Genomic DNA, 21,821 nt, shown 5'->3' on the forward strand with positions numbered 1-21,821 from the left:
ATCCTAACCACTAGGCCACCAGGGAACTCCCCACTTGAATTTTTTTTTTTTTTTGTGGTCCGCGGGCCTCTCACTGTTGTGGCCCCTCCTGCCGCAGAGCACAGGTTCCAGACGCGCAGGCTCAGCGGCCATGGCTCACGGGCCCAGCCACTCTGCAGCACGTGGGATCTTCCCGGACCAGGGCACGAACCCGTGTCCCCCGCATCGGCAGGCGGACTCGCAGCCACTGTGCCACCAGGGAAGCCCCCCACTTGAATTTTTATTTACAAAAATCAAAAGTATATTTTGTGGCCTTAAATTGGGGCTTAGCTTGTAATGACTTGCATACCTCAGTTTATTAAAAAAGAAAAATCTTTTTTTTACATTTTTAATTTTAATTGAAGTATAGTTGCTGTACAGTATTATATAAGTTACAGGTGTACAATATAGTGATTCATAATTTTTTTGTGTGTGTATGGTACGTGGCCTCTCACTGCCACGGCCTCTCCCGTTGCAGAGCACAGGCTCTGGACGTGCAGGCCCAGCAGCCATGGCTCACGGGCCCAGCCACTCCGTGGCATGTGAGATCTTCCCGGACCAGGGCACAAACCCATGTCCCCTGCATTGGCAGGCAGACTCTCAACCACTGCACCAAAAGGGAAGCCCCTGATTCATAATTTTTAAAGGTTATACTCCATTTATAGTTATAAAATATTGGCTATATTCCCCGTGTTTTTCAATATATCCTCATAGTTTATTTTATACCTAATAGTTTGTACCTCTTACTCCTCTACTCCTCTATTGCCCATTCCGCCTTCTGTCTCCCCTCTGGTAACCATTAGTTCTCTATATTTGTGAGCCTGTTTCTTTTTTGTTATATTCACTAGTTTGTTGTATTTTTTATATTCCACATATAAGTGATATCATACAGTATTTGTCTTTCTCTGACTTACTTCACTTTGTATGATAATCTCTAGGTCCATCCATGTTGCTGCAAATGTCAAATTTCCTTCTTTATGGCTAAGTAGTATCCCATCATACATTGCGTTGGCCAAAAAGTTCGTTCGGGTTTTTCTGTAAGGTGCTACGGTAAAACGCGAATGAACTTTTTGGCCAACACAATATATACCACATCTTTTTAAACCATTCATCTATTGATGGGCATTTAGGTTGCTTCCATATCTTGGCCATTGTAAATTATGCTGCTGTGAACATTGGGGTGCATGTATCTTTTTGAATTAGTGTTTTTGGTATTTTTGGATATATACCCCAGAGTGCAATTGCTGCGTCATGTGGTAATTCTGTTTTTAGTTTTTTAAACCTCCATACTGTTTTCCACAATGGCTGCACGGATTTACGTTGCCACCAGCAGTATGAGGGTTCCCCTTTGTCCACACCTTCTCCAGCATTTATTATTTAAAGGCTTTTTGGGTTTTTCTTTTGCCTTGCTGTGCGGCTTATGGGATCTCAGTTTCCCGACCAGGGATTGAACCCGGGCCACAGCAGTGAAGCCCAGAATCCTAACCACTAGACCACCAGGGAACTCCCTATTTGTAGACTTTTTGATGATAGCCATTCTGACCTGTCAGCCTTTCTCTGTACACTTAACCCTCATTTGAAGCCCAGCCAGCCCCAGTGGCCCTTCACTTCAGGTCCAGTTGCTCTATCAGAGAGCCACTGTGCCCATGAACTAATCTGCCAGCCTGGCTGAAGCACCCCAGGCACCACCAAGGCTCACAACAAAATCCTAGTGATTCTGTAGAGCAGTGAATAAACAGGAGGCTTCAATGTCATCTTGCCTCAGTTACAAGTGTCTCCACACCCATCTCATGTCCACACATTCCTCAGCAGCCTTGACCACCTGACAAATTGTCCTCTCTCCCACACCAGTGCTTATGATGCCCCCCCACCTTCACCCAGGTACCCAAGCTCTCTATGCACTTGTGGCACCCACCCTCCTCTTTCTGATTTGCTACTGGCATGACCATCATGTTCAGGATTCCTCCTACTAATATTAACAAAAGCTCCGCCTGGTCCACAAACCGTCCACCACGTTTTGTAGATGTGTCCATCCAGAAGCCCTTCCCATAGTTCCAGACCTGTGTGTCCAGCTGCCTGCTAAATAACTCCACTCTTTTGTTCTATGAAATATCTCATACCGTCAACTTGGCCAAAAAGGAAACTGCTGATATCCCTAATGAGAATTATGGAACACCCAACACAGCTGATGGAGCTTCCATCCTTCCACCTCCCAACACGAAAAATCTTGGTGTCATACCTGACTCCTACCTTACTTTCTCTCAATATCACAATCCGAAAAACCATGCTGTCCCGTTTTAGAAATTTATTTGTTTATTTTTGGCTGCATTTGGATTTTTGTTGCTGCACGCAGTCTTTCTCTAGTTGCGGAGGGCAGCTACTCTTTGTTGCGGTGCTCAGGCTTCTCATTGCGGTGGCTTCTCTTGTTGTGGAGCACGGGCTCTAGGTGCGTGGGCTTCAGTAGTTGTGGCACTTGGGTTCAGTAGTTGTAGCTCGCGGGCTCTAGATCACAGGCTCAGTAGTTGTGGTGCATGGGCTTAGTTGCTCCACGGCATGTGGGATCTTCCCGGACCAGGGCTCGAACCCGTGTCCCCTGCATTGGTAGATGGATTCTTAACCACCACACCACGAGGGAAGTCTGGCTGTCCTGTTTTAAAAAACTGATTCAAAAATTCATTAACTTCTCCCACCTTCACAACCACGACAATGACCCACACCGACAGCACTCACCCCAATGTCTTGGAGGTGAAACTAACTGGAACCCTGGATGTGGGATTTCCACCAGGCAGATTTCTGGGGGCAGTACCCATCCAGCACAGTTGCAGGGATAGGACCACTACTCCAGTCGGTCTGGAAGGCAGAGCATTGAGCCAAAAATTATTTATGAGCCATAAGATCTCATGATGTTTGCTTTGCTAGGTTTTGGGCTTGTTTAGGACCCCTCACACCTTTATTTCCCATTCCCCCCATTTGTAATGGAAATTTCTATCCTATGCCTGTCCCACTATTACATTTTGGAAGCATGGAACTTTTGGTTTCATGCTGGAGAGCAGTTTTGCCTCAGGGTTGATTGTACCTTGAGTCTCATTCATATCTGACTTAGATGATATGTAGATGAGTCTTTGAAATTTCTAATATCACACTAAAACTTACTATAAAGTTACACACTTTTTCTTTCATGTTTCCTTTCTGTGTTCATTGAAGAGTTTAAGCTGCATGAAAATAGAGGTTTTCGTCTGTCATGGTTCTCATGCACCTGAAACAGTGCCTGACACTGAGTATTTTGTTCAATGAAAATTTATGAGAACCGTGAATAAACACGACACCCAATATTCTTGTTCACTTTTACTAGTCTAACTACTCTTAACGTCCACTCCAATTCTTTCTCCAAGCCGGTATTAATGTTTTCAAGAATAAAAGCCCTACCAAAAGTTCTCTGAAGTATTAACTGTCTTCAACATCATCTGCTATTTCCCCAGAGCGATATCTGCCCCTGTCTTTGAATAACTACATTAATATTAATAACTTTCCGACACCTGCATTTCAAAACTGTTTTTCTGATATTATCTCATTTCCCCATGAAGAACTCTACCTGCAATCACTGGAAAATGATAATCACTTACCAGCAAGGACACGAGATCATAAGCTTAAGATACCCTCCTTTATATGAGTGTTCAGATACTCCCTTCCACACGTGCTGCGCCTCTGAAAGTTGCAGCTATTGGCACATACCAAAATGACAGTAGTTAAGTTGCTCTCCGTTTGAGATAGATGTCTGTACACTAAAAGGAATTGAGTTTATGTTAGGAAATGGAATAAGATATTATATGGATGAAAGTGTTTCTTAATGGGTAGGATACAATCACCGACTCTATAGGCAAGAGAGAAGCTTTGTGTGGAACCAGAGGTAAAACTTCTGCTTGTCCACCTAATTTAGAATATTCATCTTCTTTCTTCACAGTCATGGCCCTGTACGGACTGATTTCTCTTGCTCATAGCCTATCATAATACAACTCATAAAACTGACTATGGCTTCAGATACATGCATTTGAAGAACAGTTATATAATGTGTCCAGCTACGCGCTGAGTCATGTCTGAATGACTCTGTAATAATATGGCCATTTAGATCTGTACATTTGAGAGCATCTCAAATAATATTTTTACTTTCTAAGGGCTGACTGAGCATCACGAAGTCTGAAATGTTGTCACTTTGCTGCACTTAACAACGAACAGAGCCCCTCCCTTCCTCGAGGTAGGATGACTGCTTTCCAGCATCCCTCCCGGTGCCGCGTGGAAAAAGTTCTGGCTGGTCAGAAAGGAGAACCCCTTTGCGGCGACTTCTAAAGCCCCGCGAACTACATTACCCGGAAGATCCTGCGCCGAGGTGAGCCAAGGACCACCAGGATAAACGCATTTCCGGGAGAATTCTTCACGTCAGGGCAGGACTTCCGGCCTCCTCCTTGTGGCGGCCATTTTAACTGCCCTGGGTCTGTTCTGGCTACGGGGCACCGGGGTGACGGGACTGAAAAAGCGCGAGAGGAGGCGCTCTCTGCGCGCCATAGAGGCGGGTCTGAGGTTCGGCGACACCGCCCGGACTGCCCCGCCTCAGGCCCGGGAGACGGACCGCCGTCCCCGCGTCCCACCTCCTCTCTCGCCGCTCCCGGCCCCGCTCCGCCCACGGACTGCTATGGCGTCTGCGGCGGCGGCGCTGAGGGACCCGCCTCAGGTAGATGCTCGGCCTCCGGGCCCTCACCGCCCTCACTCCACCAGACACTAAAGCCCCGAGTGCGGGGCGCCTACTCATGTCCCCGCAGCCCAGGCTGTGTCCAGGACTGTGAGGCTGTCCTGGGTGGGGCCATGTTTCTAACAGTGTGATGGCGCGTGGGAGAGTGTGGCAGGCGGAGGGACCGCCAGGTGCAAAGTCTTGGAGGTCGGGCTGAGGCAGGAGGATTCGGGAAACCTGGGGTCCATCTGATGTCTGCAGGAAACAGAGTGAGCCGGAGTGGCACGTGGACCGTCAGAGAGGTTGTTCCTTATTCTGAGGGACCTGGAGGCCGTGGAGGTTAGTGGACAGAAGAGGGACCCATTATGTGTTAGGGTTTTAAAAGTTATCAAAATGCTGCTCAGAGAGGGAACAGACTGGAATGTGGGTGACGAAGACATTGAGACAGAGAGAAGTAGAGCCTTTGTCCAAGGTCAGAGATCTGGTAAGAGGCAGCTCTAAGATTGAAACACAGACGTTAGTAAGTTACCCGAGGTCCAGGTTCCAGGGTCGGGTGGGAATACAGGGGAGTCCTGCGCACATGGAGCCCAGCCATGGTTGCCTTTCACTTCCCACGTATTCTGAACGTTGAAAAAGCACTTAGGGATCCTACACAAGGCAAGAGAGGGTGTCCCAGTCCCTCACTCGTAATGACAGCACTCATAGAGTGGCTGGGTATTGTGTCTTGAGAGTCTTCTCTTGATATATTCTCAGCTCTTAGCTGTGTGGGCCCTGAGGATATTCTCAAGCTGTGGGTCCTGTGTGCAGGACAAGGGTAAATACAGGTGTTCACTTTCCTGACAACCTGTATAAACCGTTGGAACCTGTATGGAACGTTATCCCAGGAACAGATACTAGCATGTGCAAGTGCTTGGAGGTGTGACTGAGTTGGGAACAGGGTACAGCAGGTCTTCATTCTTTCAGTTAGGAACAAAGAGCAGGGAACCTGGTAATCAGGCCTATGATGTGGCTGTCTGAGAAGTTGGGCATCATTTATGGAAGTAATGAGAGATTTGAATAAGAGGAAGTGTTGGTACTAACCAGGGTTCAGTAGGCTGCATTTGGCTGGAGAGAAGAGAAAAGACTATGGAGTTAAGGAAGGAGGCAGCGAGCCCAGGAACAGGTTACTCTTGTAATCCAGTTGAGTGTTGAAGGAACAGAATTGTGGCCATGAAGGTGGGAGACAAGTTTGGATTCTAAGTACATTTTTTAAAAAGAGCCAAGTAGATTTTTGGATGTTGTAGGTAAGGGAGAGGTTAGGGATGACTCCAGGGTTTTTGGCCCTAGGAGCTGAAGGAATGGATCCTTCATCAACTTGGATGTGACAGATGCAGTATGCTTATTTCCTTGTGCGTATCAGAAATTTTGTTTTGGTCTCTTTATGGGTCTGGGGTGTTTCAGAGTACAGTGAGTGGAGCCATCAAATGGGCAGCTGAACATGTATGTCTCAAATTTAGAGAAGGGCTCAGGATGGAGACTCTCAAGAGTGGTGGCTATTATAAGGACCAGAGCAGAGATGTGGTTGACATTTCAAAAGTAGAATGCAGGTTAGAGTCGTAATGCTATTAGCGGGTCAGAAAGACTCGGGTGCATGCCCAGGAGTGGTTCTCTTGCTTAGCACCTGGTTGAGGTTCCTGAGTATAACAAACAGGTGAGAGAGAGAATGGCTCTGGATGGTCTGGGAGAGAAGATGATCTGGCAGGTGGCCAAGGCTTCCATGGGATGAATGGGTGCAAAATACGTGGTTTGGGAGGCAGAGAAATAATTGAGACAATTTGACACTGAGGCCAGGGCTCCTGCTAGTTCACTACTGTCCATATTCTCCAGAATCGTGTAGTGAGCCTTGTTGGGGTTTAGAGTGTTTTAGTCTTGCTGGTGGATAAGATCCAGGGTAAATGGTCATTTGTGAAAGTCTTTATGCCTGGCAGGGAGATTGTAAGGGCTGGGGTTGTGAGGAAGTTTGAGTAGAGAGAGGAGAGTTGTGACTGTTGAGGGGACAGGCAATCAGACAGTGCATCACAGAAGTAGAAGAATGTCATGGGTGTCTGTAATTCACATGTGGTTCTGAGTGGCTAATATTGAAGCAAGGATCAGAAGCAGGTGGAGAGCCCTTCAAAGCACCATGAGGGGCTTTCCCTGGTATTGGGATTCATCAGAGGTCTCGGATGGTACTGAGTTGTGTTTGAGTGTCAAGGACTCTCTGGAAGCTATGGGCCACGTTAATGAGTGAGTAGAGGGAAATGCCTGTGTTGTAGAGCAGGGAGGTGGAGGAACCTGGAGTGTAGCCCTGGGGAGTGATGATGTTAGAGAGTGAGAGTCTACAGAATGATGTGCTGATAGCCCCATGGCCCTGGTATTGGGGACTTATCGGTGAACCATGAGCCCAGGTTTGACTGTCTATGTACAGTCTGAGAGACTTCAGGGGAATTGCTTGGCAGGAAGGATGGGGCTCTGCTAGCCAGGCCCAGAGCTTACATACCATCTATATGTCTCCCTGACTGTTATTGCTGAGGGCTGAATGCAGTGGTTCATGGGACCTGAGGAAAGAGTGAGCATAAGTAGCACCAGGTCCTGGTATCTCCTTTGAGGTGGGAAGCTTGGGAGGAGGATGATAGTGGGGTAGATGTATGAGGTGATGGACTGTGGGTTCTCAGAGTGTTCATTCTTTCATCTGTCCCCATGTTGACAGGGTAGTATGACCTTTGAAGATATTGCCGTGTACTTCTCGTGGGAGGAATGGAGGCTCCTTGATGAGGTTCAGAGACACTTGTACCACGATGTGATGCTGGAAAACTTTACATTCATATCCTCACTGGGTAAGACTCTCGCAGCCTTCCCAGTGACCAGGAGGGAGCTCTGTATTCTGGCTCACCCCCCTTTTCTCTGGGGGTGCTCTGTCCTTGTGACATGTGGACTTCAGGCACTGCTTGTTTCTCCAGCTTTCTGGGTAGTTGCTGTGGTCAGTATGGCTGGGTTGTTCACAGTTCCTTCTTCTCTCCCCTGCAACCCCAATATTTGCTGTACTGGATCCTCATGGGGAAGAATTTGAGGTCTGTAGTCCTGCAGTATATTTAATGATCTGTATCATCTTGTAACTGAAGATTTGTGCTTTTTGAGCAACACCTTGCCATTTGTCCCATTCCACAGCCCCGGCCTTCTACTCTCTGTTTCTCTGAGTTCAACGTTTTTGTTTGTTTTAAATTCTACATATAAGTGATATCATACATTATTTGGCATAATGTCCATCTGGTTCATCCATGTTGTCCCATATGGCAGGACTTCCTTTGTTTTTAAGGCTTAATAATATTCAAGGCATGCATGTGTGTGTGTGAGTATATCACACCTTGTTTATCCATCCCTACGTAGATGGACACTCAGGTTGTTTCCATATCTTGTGTATTATCCATAATGCTGCTGTGAACGTGACAGTGCAGGTTATCTTTTCCCCTTTGGATTTCATTTCTTTGGGCTATATTCCAAGCAGTGGGACTGCTGGATCGTATGATAGTTCTGTTTTGAATTTTTGAGGAACTTCCATACTGTTTATCCATAATGCCTGTACCAGTTTATCTTGCTACCAAGTGTACAAGGGTTCCCTTATCTGTATACTTTTGCCAACCCTTAACTCTTGTCTGTCTTTCTTCCTCCCTCCCTCCCTTCCATTTCATTTTCTTTCTTCCTTCCTTCCTTCCTTTCTTTCTTTCTCTCTCTCTCTCTCTCTTTCTTTCTTTCTTTCTTTCTTTCTTCCCTTCCTTCCTCTCTCTCTCTCTGTCTCTCTTTCTCTCTATTTTTCTTTCTTTCTTTCCTGGAGTATCGTTGCTTTACAGTATTTTGTTAGTTTGTACTGTACAGCAAAGTGCATCAACTATACATATACATGTATTCCCTATTTTTTGGATTTCCTTCTCATTTAGGTCACCATAGAGCATTGAGTAGCGTTACCTGTGCTATACAGTATGTTCTCATTAGTTACCTACTTTATACACAGTATCAATAGTGTATATATGTCAATCCCAATCTCCCAGTTCATCCCACCCTCTTGACTTTTTGATGATAGCCATCCTAACAGTTATATAGTAATATCTCATTGTGGTTTGGATTTACATTTCCCTGATTATTAGTGAGGAAGATCAATTTTTCATATACTTGTTAGCCATTTGTATATCATCTTTGGAATAATGCCTAATCAGATCCTCTGCCCATATATATTTTTTTTTGTAAAAACAGGTACAAAGTTTATTGCTAGAGACATAACACAACAGCAAGTGGGAGAGCACACCAAGAGACAGTTTGCTTAGTTAAGACCCTCTGCCCATATTTTAATCAGATTATTCTGTTTCTGCTGATTTGTATGAGTACATTACATGTTTAAAATATTATCCCTTTATTACGTACATGGCTTGCAAATATTTTCTCCCATTCTGTAGGCGGCATTATTATTTATTTATTTATTTATTTATTTATTTATTTGCGGTACGCAGGCCTCTCACTGTTGTGGCCTCTCCCGTTGCAGAGCACAGGCTCCGGACGCACAGGCTCAGTGACCATGGCTCACGGGCCCAGCCGCTCCGCAGCATGTGGGATCTTCCCGGACCGGGGCACGAACCTGTGTCCCCTGCATCGGCAGGCGGACTCTCAACCACTGCGCCACCAGGGAAGCCCTATTTTTTTTTTATTCTTTTGCTATGCAGAAAAGCTTTTTTGGTTGATGCAGTTTCACTTGTTATTTTTTTTCCCTGTACTTTTCATGTTGTATTAAAAAAAAAAAAAGTCATTACCAAGACAACTGTCACATAGCGTATTCTCTGTTTTTTTCCCCCAAGGAGTTTGACATTTTCATGTCTTCTGTTTAACTCTTCAATCTACTCTGAGTTAATTATTAGTAGTAGTAGGGGTCCAGTTTTATTGTTTTGCATGTGAATATCCAGTTTTCCCAACACCTTTTATTGAAGAGACTGTCCTTTCCCCATCCTGTGTTCTTTGCACCCTTGTCAAAGATTAGTTTACCATATATGTTTGGGACTTTTTCCTGGGTACTTTATCCTGTTCCATTCCTCTATGTGTCTGTTTTTATGACAGTACCATACTGTTTTGATTACTACAGCTTCACAATGTATTTCAAAATTGGGACGTTTGATATCTTCAGCTCTGATCTTCTTGCTCAAGATTTCTTTGGCTCTTTGAGGTCATTTGTGGCTCCATATGAACTTTAGGATTCATGTTCTATTTCTGTGAAAAATTGCATTGTGATTTTGAAAGGAATTGCATTGAATCTGTGTATCGTGTTGGGTAGTGTGGACATTGTAACATTATTAATTCTTCCTATACAAGGACATTGGATATCTTTTCATTTATTTGTGTCACTTGCTTTTATCAGTGTCTTATAATTTTCAGAGTCCAGATCTTTTACTTCCTTTGTTATATTTATTCATATGTATTTTATTGGTTTTGATATTGTAAATGTGATTGCTTTCCTAGTTTCTTATTCCAATATTTCATTCTTAGTTTATAAAAATGCAACTGATTTTTGCATATTGATTTTGTATCCTGCAGTTTTACTGAATTTGTTTAATATTTGTAACAGTTTTAGGGGGGAGTCTTTAGGGTACTCTATATATAAGCTCATGCCTTCTGCAGACACAGTTTTACTTCTTTTATGATTTTATTTTTATTACCATTTTCTCTTGACCAAGTCTCCTGGGTAGGCCTTCCAGAACAGTACTGAATAGAAATGAGGACAGTGGGCATCTTTTTTTTTTTTTTTAATTTATTTATTTATTTTTGGCTGCATGGGGTCTTCATTGCTGTGTGCAGTCTTTCTCTAGTTGTGGCTAGCAGGGGCTACTCTTCATTGTGGTCAGCAGGCTTCTCATTGCAGTGGCTTCTCTTGTTGTGGAGCATGGGCTCTAGGTGCATGGGCTTCTTTGTTGCAGTGTGTAGGTGCAGTTGTTAAGAATCCACCTGCCAGTGCAGGGGATATGGGTTTGAGCCCAGGTCTGGGAAGATCCCACATGCTGCAGAGCAACTAAACCCGTGTGCCACAACTACTGAGCCCACATACCACAGCTACTGAAGCCTGTGTACCTAGAGCCCGTGCTCTGCCACAAGAGAAGCCACCGCAATGAGAAGCCTGCACGCTGCACCAAAGAGTAGCCTCCACTCACCGGAACTAGAGAAAGCCCGCATGCAGCAATGAAGACCCAAGGAAGGGAGGGAGGGAGGGAGGGAGGAAGGAAGGATGGTAAACAATGGCTGTATTTCTCTGTGCTGTAAAATATATCCTTGTTGCTTAGCTTGTTGGGAGATTTTTGATTAATGATTCAGTTTCCTTACTTGTTACTGGCCTATTTAGATTTTTTTTCTTCATGATTTAGTGCTGCTAGGTTGTTTGTTTCAAAGAATTTCTTCTACTTTATCCAGTTTGTTGGCACTTAATTGTTCATTATAGTTTTTTATGATCTTTGTATATCTATAATATCAGTTGTAATATCTCCTCCATTTCTGATTTCATTTATTTGAGTCTCCTCTTTTCTAATTTAATGTAGCTGAAGGTTTGTAAATTTTGATTCTTTTCAAAAACCAGCTCTCAGCTTTGTTAACATTCCTATTGTTTCTTCAGTCTGTATTTTATTTCTGCTCTGACCTTTGTTATTTCCTTCCTTCTACATTTGAGCTTAGTTGTTTGTTTTCCTAGTTCCTTGTGGTGTAAAGTGAGTTTGTGTATTTTAGATTTTTCTTTTTCCTTAATATAGGCATTTATTGCTATCAGATTTGCTTTTAGAAATTCTTTTGCTGCATCGCATAAGTTTTGGCATGTTTTGATCCATTTTACTTTGTCTCAAGATAATTTTACTTTTCCTTCTGATTTTTTTCTTCAACACATTAATGGTTCAGGAATGTGGTGTGTTTCTTTAAAAATATTCATTTATTTATTTATTTGGTTGCATGGGGTCTTAGTTGCAGCATGTATGCTCCTTAGTTGAGGCTTGCCAGCTCCTTAGTTGTGGCACATGGGCTCCTTAGTTGTGGCATATGAACTCTTAGTTGTGGCATGCATGTTGGATCTAGTTTCCTGACCAGGGATTGAACCCGGGCCCCATGCACTGGGGGCATGAAGTCTTATCCACTGCGTCACCAGGGAAGTCCCAGGAATGTGTTGTTTAATGTTCATATATGTTTGAACTTTCCCACATTCACAAATATATTATGTTACTGATCTGTAGTTTCCAACCCTCATGGCTGCATAAGATTCTTGATATGATTTCAGTCTTCTTAAATGTGTTAAGACTTGATTTGTGACCTAACATATGATCTTTCGTAGAGAGTGTTCTGTGTCCACTTGAAAAGAATGTATTCTGCTGTAGTTGAATTGCATGTTCTGTGTGTGTTTGTTAGGTTGAGGTGGTCTAAAGTTCCATTCAGTATTTGGTCAATGTTTGAGCTAAAATGTCATTAAATATTTCCTTATTGATTTTCTATTTGATTAATCTACCCTTTCTCAAAAGATGGGTATTGGAGTCTGCTAATACTATTTCATTGCTTTCTTTTCTACTTTCCACTTTTTTAGTGTTTGCCTTATACATTTAAGTTCTCTGGTGTTAGATGCATATTACTTATAATATGTTCTGTTCTCTTGATGAGTCAACACCTTTATAATTATTTAATGACTTTTTCTGTCTCTTGTGGTAGGTTTTGAGTTGAAGTTTATTTTTCTTGTCTAAATGTAGACTATTTATAAGTATAAGCTACTGTTTTTTGGTTTCCATTTGTATGGAGTTTTTTTTCCGATTCCTTCTCTTTTAGCCTATTTGTGTCCTTAAAGCTGATGTGAGTCTCTTGAAGGCTTTATCCTCAGTCACTGTGTGTCTTCTGAATGGAGAGAATTTTGTAAGGACTTTCTAATTGCCATATTGTTAATTTTTGTAGTTCCTTAGTTCCTTTTTTTCTTTCTCACTTTCTTCCTTTGTGATTTGATGGTTTTTGGTAGCAGTGTTCTTTGATTCCTTTCTCTTTCTCTTTTGCGTATCTACTGTAGGTTTTTGCTTTTGTGTTTACCATCAGGTTTTCATGAAACATAACAGTATTTTAAGCTGATAACAACTTAATGTCAGTTTTATACAGAAAGTCCCATTCTAGAACCCTCCTACACTCTTGTTGGGAATGTAAGTTGGTGTAGCCACTGTGGAAAACAGTATGCAAGTTCCTCAGAAAACTAAAAGGATTACCATATGATCCAGCAATCCCTCTCCTGGGCATATATCCAGATAAAACTATAATTCAAAAAGATATATGCACCCAAATGTTCATAGCAGCACTATTCACAATAGCCAAGACATGGAAACAACCTAAATGCCCATCAATAGATGAATGGTTTAAAAAGATGTGATATATATTGGGTTGGACAGAAAGTTCATTCAGGTTTTTCCATAACATCTTATAGAAAAACCCAAACGAACTTTTTGGCCAACGCAGCATATACGATGGGATACTACTCAGCCATAAAGAAGGAAGTTTGACATTTGTAGCAACATAGATGGACCTAGAGATTATCATATTAAGTGAAGTAAATCAGAAAGAGAAATACAAATACCATATGATGTCACTTATATATGGAGTCTAATATATGACACAAATGAACCTATCTATGAAACAGCAACAGAATCACAGAGATAGAGAACAGACTGGTGGTTGCTAAGAGGGAGGGGGTTGGGGAAGGGATGGAGTGGGAGGTTGGGGTTAGCAGGTGTAAGCTGTTTTTTCCTTAAAATTTATTTATTTATTTGTTTATTTTGGCTCCGTTGGGTCTTAATGGCGACACATGGGATCTTTGTTGTGGCACACAGGCTTCTCTCTATTTGTGATTATGGGCTCCAGAGCATGCGGGCTGTACAGTTGTGGCATGCAGACTACAGAGTGCATGGGCTCTATAATTTGTGGCACGCAGGGTCTCTAGTTGAGCCACGCGGTCTTAGTTGCCCTGTGGCATGTGGGATCTTAGTTCCCCAACCAGGGATAAAACCCATGTCCCCTGCATTGGAGGGTGGATTTTTAACCACTGGACCACCAGGGAATTCCCAGATGTAAGCTTTTAAATATAGAATGAATAAACAGCAAAGTCTTACCATATAGTACAGAGAAGTATATTCAGTATCCTCTGATAAGCCATAAACGAAAATAATATTTTAAAAAAGAACGTATATATATATATATATATATATATAAAACTGAACCACTTTGCTGTATAGCAATAATTAATACAACATTGTAAATCAACTATGCTTCAATAAAAATAAATAAATAAAAGGGGAAAAATCCCCTTTTAGTATCTCACCCCTTTTGCATTTACATTTGCTTTTTTGTGTGTGTGGTACATGGGTCTCTCACTGTTGTAGCCTCTCCCGTTGTGGAGCACAGGCTCCGGACACGCAGGCCCAGTGGCCATGGCTCATAGGCCCAGCTGCTCTGTGGCATGTGGGATCCTCCTGGACCAGGGCGCGAACCCGTGTCCCCTGCATCGGCAGGTGGACTCTCAACCACTGCGCCATGAGGGAAGCCCTACATTTTAAAAAAAAATTTTTATTTTTGGCTGTGTTGGGTCTTCGTTTCTGCCCGTGAGCTTTTTTCTCCAGTTGCAGTGAGTGGGGGCTACTCTTTGTTGCAGTGTGCAGACTTCTCATTGCAGTGGCTTCTCTTGTTGCAGAACATGGGCTCTAGGCATGTGGGCTTCAGTAGTTGTGGCACGCGGGCTTAGTTGCTCCACAGCATGTGGGTTCTTCCCAGTCCAGGGCTCGAACCCATGTCCCCTGCATTGGCAGGCGGATTCTTAACCACTGCGCCACCAGGGAAGTCCCTGCATTTATGTTTTTGGTGTGACAGCATATATCTTTTTATACTTGTAGTTATTAAGAAATAATTGTGGCTGTAGTAATTTTTAATATTTTTGTCTTTTGTCATTTATACTAGTATTAAATGATTACCACACCACCATGTTACAGTGTTAGCATATTCTGAATTTGAGTATATACTTAACCTTTACCACTGTGCTTTATATTTTTGTGTATCTACCTGTTACTTATTAGTGTTCTCTTTTCAGCTTGAAAAGCTCTGTTTAGCATTTCTGGTAAGGCAGGTTGAATGGTGATGAACTGTCTCAGCTTTTGTTTGTGCAGGAGAGTTTTTATCACTCCTTCATTTCTGAAGGACAGCTTTGCCAGATAAAGTATTTCTTAGTTGCCAGGTTTTTTTTCTCCTGCATTCTGAATTTAATGTCCCACTCTCTCCTAGGTTGCATGGGTTCTGCTGAGAAATGTGCTTATAGCCTTACAGGGCTTCTCTTATATGTTATGGGATTTTTTTTTTACTGCTTTCAAAATTCTCTGTCTTTGACTTTTCAAGCTTTCATTTCACTGTATCTCAGTGAAGATCTTGTTGGATTGAATCTGGATGGGGACCTATGCACATAATGTACCTGCATGTCCACACCTCTCTCTTGATTTGGTTGATTGTTTCCACCATTTTTTATTTAAATAAGCTTTCTGCTCCTTTCTCTGTCACTTCTTGTGGCACTTCCACAATACGAATATTATTTCTCTTAATGGTATCCCATAATTTACATAGGCTTTCTTCAGTCTTTTTTCCCTCTGGCTGGATAATTTCAAATCACCTGATTCAAGGTCACAGACTTTTCTCCTGCTTGATCAAGTTTGCTGTTCTCTGTTGTATTTTTCATTTCATTCATTGTGTTCTTCAGCTGCAAAATTTAATTCCTTTTCCTTTTTTTTTTCTATCTCGGAACTTCTTGGGTTTTTTTGTTTGTTTGTTTGTTATTTTTGGATGCACTGTGTGGCATGCGGGATCTTAGTTCCTTGACCAGGGATGGAACCTGTACCCCGTGCAGTGGGAGTGTGAAGCCCTAACCATTGGACTGCCAAGGAACTCCCATTCTTGGAACGTGTTGATTTGTTTGTGTATTTTTTTTCCTGCTTTCATTGAGTTTCTGTTTGTGTTCTCCTGGAGCTTCCTTAAAACATTTATTTTGAAATCTTTGTCCAGTTGTTTATAGATATGCATTTCTTTGGGTTCACTTGTTGGAAACTTACGCTCCTTTGGTGATGTCTTGTTTCCTTGATATTTCATGTTTCTTGGAGCCTTTTTTTCATGTTTCTGCATTTGATGGATCAGTCACATCATCCGGATTTTCAGACTTGTTTTGATAGGGAAAGACCTTAACTTGGGTTGGTTACAAGATCACTGGCTAGGTGGGGTGTGGCAGTTTGGGCTGTCAGAAGGGACCAGCCATGTAGTGGCTCTGCAGCTGTCAGCTGAGGTCAGGGACACCAAAGATTGTAGGGATTCTCAATAGCCAAGGCTGCAAGGTGAACTCACAAGTACCTTGCCCTGGTGAACCTGGAGGGTGTGACATCAGTACTGTGTTCAGATCATACCAGGAATGTTTCTCATTTAGCCAGTATGTTTTTGGTTGTTGCCCACACCACAGCCCATGTGTACTTCCCTTTCCCACTGTTAAGCCTGTGCTGACTAGTCAGTTTTACTTCACTGTGATATCTACTCTGACTTCCAGCCCAGGGACAAGACCCATGTCTCTGGACTTCAAATCTCAGCCATTACTCTCATATCTCCTCCTCTCCTGCTCTGCAGCTTTGGTCCGCATGTGCTATGAGGTGTCCACACATCCTTAAATTGGCCTTGAACAGCAGCTATTCTACTGTAGTTGGTTTCTGCTGGGTTTGGACATATGCTTCTACACAGTGTCACGTCACTAGCAGAATAGGTCCTGCAGGAATCCTCTGGCATATGAACAAGTTCTAGAATATGCCTCTCTACTTGGTGCTGCACCCTATGCTAATGTCCATCCCCTGGTGTAGTGTATCATTCTTTTGCCTTAGAGGCACATTCATGCCTAGTAGCCACTTCCCCAGTGGAATTACAAATCTCCTTTCTGGAAAAGCATCCTGTAGACTCCTTCCTAGATGTGACACATTACCTTTATGATGATGTTGCCCCCTTCCTATAAAGTCAACATGTTTATTTGCGTGTGTTTCTCCATCATTTATTTGCATTCATGTTGTTGCTGTGGAGCAAAGGATGCAGAAGCACCCTTTCAACAAAGCATTTCTATAAGCATATCACAGGCCTGGACTCCTAAGGCACCTTTGTTTTCCCAGAAGAACTACTCCAGTGAGACGTGTAGTCTGGTCTTGAGAAGCATTTTTCACTTGGCTGAGCATGAAGAAACACAACACAGCCAGAAAGTGTTCGGGTGTAGAATATGTATGAAACGATTTCATTTTAGTGCAAACCTCCTAAAACACCAGAAGCAGCACATGGCAGAGAAATCCTTCAGTAATGCTGTAGTCAGGGTCTTGTTTGTGAAGAGCTTCAAATGCCATGTGTCAAGGAAGCCCTTTACCTGTGAGGAAGTAGGGAAAGACTTTCTGGCCACCTTGGGACATCTCCAGCAACAGATCACTCACACCAGGGAGAAGCCAAACAAGATTGCCCAGCGTGAGGCAACTTTACAAAGCAGAGAAAGTCATTACAGCTGGGGAGAATTCAAGAAAGCCTTCAGCCCGAAACATGCACTTGTTCAGAACCAGGGTGTCCACCCTGGAAGACATTGTTTTGTGTGCAGTGAATGTGGGAAGACATTCAGGTACAAATCCTCATTTGTTGTGCACCAGAGAGTGCATACTGGAGAAAGGCTTCTTGTGTGTCGTGAATGTGGAAAATCTTTCAGGCGAACCTCAACCCTCAATCTGCATCGAAGAATTCATACTGCGGCAAGGCAGTACAAGTGCAGCAAATGTGGGAAATCCTTTAACCAAAACTTTGTCCTTATTTATCCCTGGAGGAGACACATTGGAGAAAATTGTTACTTGTGCAGTGAATGTGCGCAGTTTCCTAGCTGTAGATCCATCCTAATTCGACAACGGACAATTCACACTGGAGAAAGGCGTTATGAGTGTACTCAATGTGGGATATCTTTTAGACGAAAATTTTACCTCATCGTACACTGGAGGGTTCACACAGGAGAAAGGCCTTACGATTGCAGTGAGTGTGGGAACTCTTTTACCAATAGCTCGGTGCTCGTCCTACACCAGCGGGTACATAAAGGGGAAAGGCCTTTTGCTTGCAGTGAATGTGGGAAATCTTTTACCAATAGCTCGATACTCATTCTCCACCGGAGAGTTCACACAGGAAAAAGGCCTTATGAGTGCAGTGAGTGTTGGAAATCCTTTAGTCATCAATCTTACCTCACTCAACACTGGAAGGTTCATAGTGGAAAAAGGCCTTATGAATGCATTGAATGTGGGAAATCTTTTATGTCTCGCCGTGGCCTCCATTATCATCAGAGAGTTCACACTGGATCAAGGCATTATGAATGTAGTGAATGTGGGAAGTCTTTTACCTCTCACTCTGGCCTTCGTTATCATCAGAGAGTTCACACAGGAGAAAGGCCTTATGTGTGCAGTGTATGTGGGAAATCCTTTATCCAAAGATGTTACCTTCTTATACACCAGAGAGTTCACACAGGAGAAAGGCCTTATGAGTGTAATGAATGTGGGAAATCTTTTACTACTCGGAGGAACCTTCATTATCATCAGGGAGTTCACACTGGAGAAAGCCCTTATGAGTGCAGTGAATGTGGGAAAACCTTTAGGAGAGAGTCTTCTCTCATTGAATACTGTAGAGTTCACACTGGAGAAAAGCCTTATAAATGCAGTGAATGTGGGAAAGCTTTTTCATCTAGGTATGTTTTCCGTTATCATCAGAGAGTTCACACAGGATTGAGGCCATATGAGTGTAGTGAATGTGGGAAATCTTTTATTTGTAGTTCCATTCTCCGTGAACATCAGAGAATTCACAGTAACCAAAGTCCTTATGAATGCACTGAATGTGGGAAGTCCTTTAGAGCAAATTATTATCTCACTGAACACTGTATAATTCATACTGGAGAAAAGCCTTATAAATGCAGTGAATGTGGGAGATCTTTTTCGTCTAGGTCTGGCCTCCGTTATCATCAGAGAGTTCACACAGGATCGAGGCCATATGAGGGTAGTGAATGTGAGAAATCTTCTCCCCAGAGCTTTGCACTCCTTCCACGTCCATGTTGACAGAGGTGGAAGGTCTTAATGTGTGTTGTGAATGTGGGAAATTGTTTACTTCTAGTTCCACCTTTTGTTCTTATTAGAGTTCACAGGAAGAGCCTTATTCATGCCAGGAATTTGGGAAATTGTTTACTAAAGAATTCATCTCATGGGACTTCCCTGTTGGTCCTTTGGTTCAGAATCCATCTTCCAGTGCAGGCAATGTGGGTTCTATCCTTGGTCGGGGAACTAAGATCCCCCATGCCATGGGGCAACTAAGCCTGTGAGCCTCAACTACTGAGCCCACACATTCTAGAGCCTGTGCACTGCAACGAAGATCCCATGTGCTGCACCTAAGACCCGACACTGCCAAATAAATATTTAAAAAACAAAATAATTCACCCCAGTATACGTGGTAGAGTTTACACTGGAGAAGGGCCTTGAATGTGCAAGGAAAAGTGCAATTTTCTTGTTCAGGGTAACGACGTTGGAAGAAACTGAGGAGTGGCCCATCTGAATTCAATCTCATACATTCAGTTGTCCACAGGGGGAGATACCCCTGAAATTTCAGTTATGTGGGTAGCACGTGTGGCTGTACTGCTCTTTGTAACCTGTCCAGGTCTCTTCCCAGATTTATGTCACTGCCCGTTTCTGTGGTCGTTTTACCTCTATCGCCTGGCAGGTCCACACAGTGTGCATCAGTCACCAGCTCAGTGTGCTCAGGGAAACTGACCTCTGTTCTACCAAGTGTTGGAGCAAACCAGGAGTGGTAGCCCAGTCTGTTAGGGGTTGGTGTTCCCCCCTCTCTATGTGTACAAAAGCCTGAAGGAATGTTGGCCCCGAGAACGTCATATGAATTCAGCTGACAATGTGCAGAGAAGGACAACATTTTCCAGGGACATATTCTCTCATGCTCAGTTTTTCCATCTAGCAAGTCACCAACCCAAACTGTGTGCCACACATTGTTTTGGTTTGTATAATATGGATGCCTTACTGTTTAAGGCCTACTTTGTTTTTGGAGTTCTTTGTACTGCTAGAGGTTTTTTATAAGGAGATTTGGGCTCCACAGGCATGGGCCTCAGGGAGGATAGTACGATTGCAAAACGTGGCTTGTCATTTTTGGTCAAATTTGCATTGGTGCTGGTGAAGTTGTGGAGAGAGGGCAGGGCTTTTTGGTCCCCATTTGAAGCCTGGATGCTATGAGCTTTAGGAGACTCAGGCATCACCCTCAAGAGGAGTAAGGTGTGACAATCTCAAGTTCTTGGAACAGCATGAATTTTTTCCCCTGTTCATGGGGGGTATCACAAGAGATGTCAGCACTGTTGAGAGGCATCTCCCATGGTCTTGCAAAGAGCATGTGCTCTGATGTCCACAATTCCATGGGTGACAGTCACTGGTTGTAAGACTATAGGGGTCAGGGGAAACTGAAACTGATACAGAAACTGTGTCAGTAGGGAGCAGAGGAGACAGCAGCCAGCTCATTGGAATGTGCTTCTTCTAAAAGTGCATCCACAGATGTGTTTGTGACGATGACTGATGTGCAGGATCAGTGTGTACACAAATCTCAGGACCTCCAGGCATGTTTAACTTGTGTAGTTGAGGTCATTGTCAGAGAAGATAATTGGAAAGTTTTGTGGATTTTTGTAACCTCCCTGCAATGTTCGCCTCAAGGCCGTTGCTGCACAGGCAGAAAAAAGAAAGGTAGAGAAAAGTAGTCTAAGGATGTGGCTCTTGTGAGCCAGCCAACATTCCTGTTGACTGAAGTGGAAATGTCCTTTATTACTTGCCAGTGTTTGCTGCCACTGAGGCAGGATTGACCCCCAGAGGGCATGACAGAAAGATGGTGGAGTCACTATAGGGCTGTCAAATCTATTTTCCAAAAAAGTGGGGCATACAGATTTTGTTTATCTTGAAGTGTTTTTTTAAAGTTTTATTTAGGTGTAATTTACATGTAGTAAAGTACACACGTTTAAAGTGAAGTATTTGATAAGTTTTGACATACACATGATACTTGTGAAAACATCATCACAGTCATGGTAGTGACCATGTCTATCACTGTGTATTTGCTCCATGTTCTTTTATAATCTCTGTGTCCCTGCCCTTCACAGCCATCCAAGCAACCATTGATTTATTTCTCCTTGTAATAGATACCTTTGCGATTTCTATAATTTACCTGATGGAATTGTAAAATGTTTACTTTTGTTTTCTCCTGGTTTTGTGTTTTATAATTATTTTGAGATTCATCAATGATGTTAAATGAGGAGCTCTTTTTTATTTTTTTGAGTAATATTCTTACCATTCGATATAACAGTATCCATTCACCTGTTTATGGCAATTTGGGTTAATTCCATGTTTTGACGGTTGATAATAAACTTGTGCAAGCATTTGTGTACAGTTCTTAATCTGGATATTTGTTTCTTTTATCTTTTGGCCAAAAAATTAGATTGCAGTGTTTGAATCACAAAGTTAGGTGAACGTTTAGCTTTTGAAGAAACTAACAAATTGCTATTTAAACATGGTATTTTTTCTTTTTCTTTTTTTAAAAAAATTTATATTGGAATCTAGTTGATTTACAGTGTTGTGTATTTTTTTGTATTCATACCAGCAGTTGTATGAAGGTTCCATTTCCTCCACATCTTAGTGAATAATTAGTTGGTCAGTCGTTTTTTTTTTTAACTCTTTTTATGAGTTTGCTGTGCTCTCTCACTGTTTTAATTGAATTTCCCTAAGGATTCATGGTTAGCATCTTTTCAGATTTATATTTGCTATCTTTGGTTAAATGTCTCATTTTGTTTTCTGCTTTTTTTTTTTTTTTGGCTACACTGCACAGCTTTTAGGATCTTAGTTCATCAAACAGGGATTGAATCTGGGCCCTTGCAGTGAAAGTCCTAACCATTGGACCGCCAGGGAATTTCCTCTTCTGCTTATTCTTT

At 42.7% G+C, this 21,821-nt stretch overlaps 1 protein-coding gene across 1 annotated transcript; it reads left to right on the top strand.

Annotated features, from left to right (window-relative positions):
* Positions 1 to 2,386: 2,386 nt before the first annotated feature.
* LOC111170034 (uncharacterized) lies at positions 2,387 to 21,290 on the top strand. The gene is made up of 3 exons (XM_089902020.1): positions 2,387 to 4,744; positions 7,470 to 7,596; positions 16,865 to 21,290. Exons 1-3 carry the CDS (start codon positions 4,706 to 4,708, stop codon positions 18,913 to 18,915), a joined length of 2,217 nt encoding a protein of 738 aa, XP_089758146.1. The 5' UTR covers positions 2,387 to 4,705; the 3' UTR covers positions 18,916 to 21,290.
* The last annotated feature ends 531 nt before the right edge of the window (positions 21,291 to 21,821 follow it).

Source organism: Delphinapterus leucas, chromosome 20, assembly GCF_059928025.1.
Source record: "Delphinapterus leucas isolate spDelLeu-1000000601 "Yukka" chromosome 20, BTC_Dleu_Yukka2, whole genome shotgun sequence".
Lineage (NCBI taxonomy): Eukaryota > Metazoa > Chordata > Mammalia > Artiodactyla > Monodontidae > Delphinapterus > Delphinapterus leucas.